Source organism: Loxodonta africana, chromosome 22, assembly GCF_030014295.1.
Source record: "Loxodonta africana isolate mLoxAfr1 chromosome 22, mLoxAfr1.hap2, whole genome shotgun sequence".
NCBI lineage: Eukaryota > Metazoa > Chordata > Mammalia > Proboscidea > Elephantidae > Loxodonta > Loxodonta africana.
In genome coordinates, this window is record NC_087363.1 from 66955004 (window position 1) to 66959502 (window position 4499).

Below are 4499 nucleotides of genomic sequence, written 5' to 3' on the forward strand. Positions count from 1 at the left end.
AAAACAGCAGTCACAGCTTCATCAGGAATTGACGTGGGTATGCATTTTCACCTGATTTCCACGTCATTATCTCAGGTGGTTAAAAGAAACTCTTGAGCCTGGCACAGGAATGTATGTATCTCCACAGCTGGGCAAGTAGGCCCCACCTCCATTGTGGGCAGGGCCACCCTGATTCCAGCCATCCTTTTGTGACCTCATTCCCTGACCTTGGTTCCCTTGGCGGCTTCCTGACATCATCCATGGGAGACCTTGTTTCAGCTCCAAGATTCAGAGGGCCCAGGAGCCTGGTTCATTTACAGAATCCAATTTAGGGGTGGTTTAGGGCTGAGCCCTCAGTAGATCAGAAGCAAAGCCTTTCACTGCCTTCCCTTGAATCTGAGCGTAGGTCCATCCTGACGTCCCCAGAGCACGGCTCATAGCTTTTGGGCTCCATGTTTCCACTGAACTCTTGAGCAGCTTCAAAGGCCAGCGTCCAGAGTGCCCCAACTGCTGTTTCTAGAACGTCCCTGGAACCCATGGTAGTCTCTCTTCTCACCGGCAATGGACACCAGAGGCCCCTTGGCCCCGGAGCTGCCGCAGCTGCTGCACCGGAGCCCTCAGCCGTGCGCCTGGACTCCCGGAGCCAGAGCCGGAGAGAAGAACGTGCTGAGCAGCACCGCAGCAGCCCAGGCCTTAGCCACCCTCATTCGGCCGTGCTACGGCCCCCACGGGCGCCAGAAGTTGCTGGTAACTGCTACGGGAGAGACGGTGTGCACTGGCTGCGCCACGGCCATTCTCAGGGCCTTAGAGCTGGAGCACCCGGCGGCCTGGCTCCTCCGGGAGGCCTCCCACACTCAAGCCGAGAGCAGGGGCGACGGCACGGCCTTTGTGGTCCTCCTGGCAGGAGCCTTGCTTGAGCAGGCCGAGCTCCTGCTGAGGGCCGGCCTGCCGCGTGCACAGCTCCGGGGGTCCTATGCAGCAGCAACCACGGAGGTCCTGGCCACACTGCCCTCCTTGGCAGTCCGATCCCTGGGCCCTTTGGAAGACCCTTTTTGGGCCCTCTATTCTGTGATGAATACCCATACTGTGACCCAGACGGACTTCTTGACCAAGCTCGTGGCCCATGCATGCTGGGCTATCAGGGAGCTGGATGGAACCTTTAAGCCAGAGCGTATTGGCGTCTGCACACTGCGTGGAGCCACACTGGGGGACTCGTGTCTGCTCCCAGGGCTGGTGGTGGCCGGGAAACCCTGCGGGCAAGTAACCATGGTGTTAAGGGGTGCCAGGGTAGCTCTGTTTGCCTGCCCCTTTGGCCCAGCCAGTTCAAATGCACCAGCAACTGCCCGGCTCTCCAGTCCCGAGGAGCTAAATAAATTTAGGAAAGGAAGCGAGCAACGGATAGAAAAGCAGGTCTCCCAACTGGCGGATATGGGTATTAATGTGGTGGTGGTGTGGGGGGAAATTGATGAGAAGACCCTACTACGAGCTGATAGGTCTGGCATCATGGTGATAGAAGCCAAGTCCCGGAGGGAGATGGTGTACCTGAGCGAGGTGCTGGGCACACCTTTGCTGTCTTATCTGGTTCCTCCCCTGGTGCCAGGGAAGTGCCTGAGGGTCTATGGACAGGAGCTGGGAGAAAGTTTGGCTGTGGTATTTGAATGGGATTGCCCGAGCTCACCTGCCCTCACCTTGATCCTCAGGGGGGCCACCACTGAAGGGCTACGGGGTGCAGAGCAGGCTGCCTACCACGGAATTGATGCCTATTCCCAGCTGTGTCAGGATCCCAGGCTGCTTCCAGGGGCCGGGGCCACAGAGATGGCTCTGGCTAAAATCCTCTCAGAAAAAGGAAGAAAACTGGACGGGCCTGAAGGTCCTGCATTCCTAGCCTTTGCCCAGGCCCTCAGGTCTCTTCCTGAAACCTTGGCACAGAATGCAGGCTTAGCTGTTGCAGGCGTGATGGCAGAAATGTATGGAGCTCACCAAGCTGGGAACTTCCTCATAGGAGTGGGAGAAGAAGGGATAATAAACGTGGCCCAGGAGCAGGTGTGGGACACCCTCATGGCCAAAGCCCAAGGCCTTCGAGTGGCAGCTGATGTAGTGCTACAGCTTGTGACTGTAGATGAAGTTGTAGTGGCCAAGAAAAGTCCCACACAACAGCAGGACTTGAATTCTGATTCTAAAAAGGCAAAGAAATGCCCATCTCTTGTGAGAAAAAATTCATTTGGAATAAATAAGTAGCAACAGCCTCAATAAAGCGGGGACTGGCCAAGGAGGGCACAACCCCCCCCCCAAATGAATGTTTACCTGATTTCTTCCCTCCATGTTTGGCACCTTTTAGAGTCAATTTCATCAGGAAAAATACACCCTAAAGGACCATAAGATAAAAACCCTCTTCACTGATTCACTTTCTTTCCAGATTCTCGTCTTTTATTTCTTGTCTCTCCCCATCAGATCCTATTCCTTTCCTAAAATAAGAGCTTCATTTATTAAAGATTTCTTTTAATTAAGTGCTTGGGCTTTGGGGATGCAAAGAAAGTACAATAATCTCTTCCCAATCATCCAAGAAACATCCCTGCATGATTTTCTAATATATGTGACTCTATGTCTACTTGTCACTTTAGTAACCTGAGAATATCAGTCTCAGATTACAGAAGGGGCAGTCATTCTGGTTGTGATTATTTAGAAAAAGAAAGGAACATCATTTTAAGATTAAAGAAAGAAAGATGAAGAGTGGGAGAAGAAGAAAGGAAAGGAGCTGGCAGGCACAAATACATTTTTTTTGTTTTGTTTTTTAAGTATCCTTGGGATAAATAACTGAAGATAAGGAAAAATGAACACACACCTTGGAACTGTGTTTAGGTGCAGGGAGGACTAGGGAACATCTGGTACAAGGATACCGGGATCACAACTCGATACCCCCGGGCATTGAAAGAGGGGATTTAAGCAGAACTGAAGAGTTCAGCAATACTACCCAAAGCTTTTCCACTCCAAGTTACTCTGTCTCTTGGGAAATGAGCAGAACCAAGGAGGAGGATCTAGGAGGTGGAAGCTGAGATCTCTTAGAATCATAAAAACAAACCTTCTTTAAATATTTGGAGAGCCAGACACATGAAAAAAATGTCCTATAGCAGGCATACTAGTGGCAACAAAGCAGAACAAATTTGCAAGCATTGTGTTGAAACTGTGGGGAAATGAAATTCTAAACTGTATCAAACTATTCTCCTTATTACTAATTCAGAAAACACCTTTTATATGTCTTTATATGCTTAGTGAATGTAACTGTTGTTGTTAGATGCCTGTCGAGTTGGCCCTGGCTCACGGGGACCCACGCATCGAGGAGCGCTGCCCTGTCCTGTGCCGTCTTCGTGATTGGTTGGGGATCAGACTGTTGTCATCCATAGTGTTTTTTCATTGGCTGATTGTTTGGAAGTCGATCACCCGGCCTTTCTTCCTAGTCCACCTTAGTTGGGAAGCTCTGCTGAAACCTGGTCAGCACGATAGCAGCGTACAAGCCTCCAACGACAGACAGGTGGTAGCTGTGTTTGAGGTGGGCTGGCCGGGAATCAAAGCTGGATCTTCCATATGGAAGGAGGTAATTCTATTGCTGAACCACCAGTGCATCTCACTGGAGCACAACTATGTACTTTCATATTTCTCTCCTGCCCTCAATTTCCCTTTTATTCTCATAAAATCTTAACTTCCATAATAGTAGTGATGATACCTGCATGCAAAAGCTGGACAATGCATAAGGAAGACCTAAGAAGAATTGATGTGTTTGAAGTATGGTGTTGGTGAAGACTATTGAATATACCGTGGACCGCCAGAAGAACGAACAAATCTGTCTTGGAGGAAGTACAGCCAGAATGCTCCTCGGAAGCCAGGATGGCAAGACTGCGTCTTATGTCCTTTGGACATGTTATCAGGAGGGACTAGTCCCTGGAGAAGGACATCATGCTTGGTAAAGTAGACGGTCAGTGAAAAGAAGAAAGCCTCTCAACGAGATAGGCTGACACAGTGGCTGCAACAATGGGCTCAAACATAGCAATGATTATGAGGATGGTGCAGGACTGAGCAGTGTTTTGTTCTGTTGTACATAGGGTTGCTATGAGTCAGAATGACTCGATGGCACCTAACAACAACAAGGTGACAATATAAATAGTTAACTTTTTAAAGCAGTGCAAAAGTACTTTACGTAAATTTTATTTAATACTCAGAACAAATATATGAGAAAGAAACCTGATTATCTCAGTTGCAGGAGACACAAGTGAACTTCAGAAAGTTTATTATCTGAAGTTACGTAGTAAACATAAGAGGGGACCCACTTTCTTATCCACTATGTTTTATTACACCAACCGTAAGGCATAAGAAGACCAAACAACGTCCATAGTATATTTAAAATCTCCTAACTTTGATACACAAGGGACTTTCCAATAATTTATTTTGGGGGAAATCATGTATGACATTTCATTACCATCTCCCTTCCCCCAGACAGCCGTGTGTGCGTGCACATAAACACACAC

At 48.9% G+C, this 4499-nt stretch overlaps 1 protein-coding gene across 1 annotated transcript; it reads left to right on the forward strand.

The window, feature by feature from the left end:
* Positions 1-540: 540 nt before the first annotated feature.
* On the forward strand, positions 541-2611 carry CCT8L2 (chaperonin containing TCP1 subunit 8 like 2). The gene has a single exon (XM_003410026.3). The coding sequence runs from the start codon at positions 541-543 to the stop codon at positions 2215-2217; it is 1677 nt and encodes a 558-aa protein (XP_003410074.2). The 3' UTR covers positions 2218-2611.
* The last annotated feature ends 1888 nt before the right edge of the window (positions 2612-4499 follow it).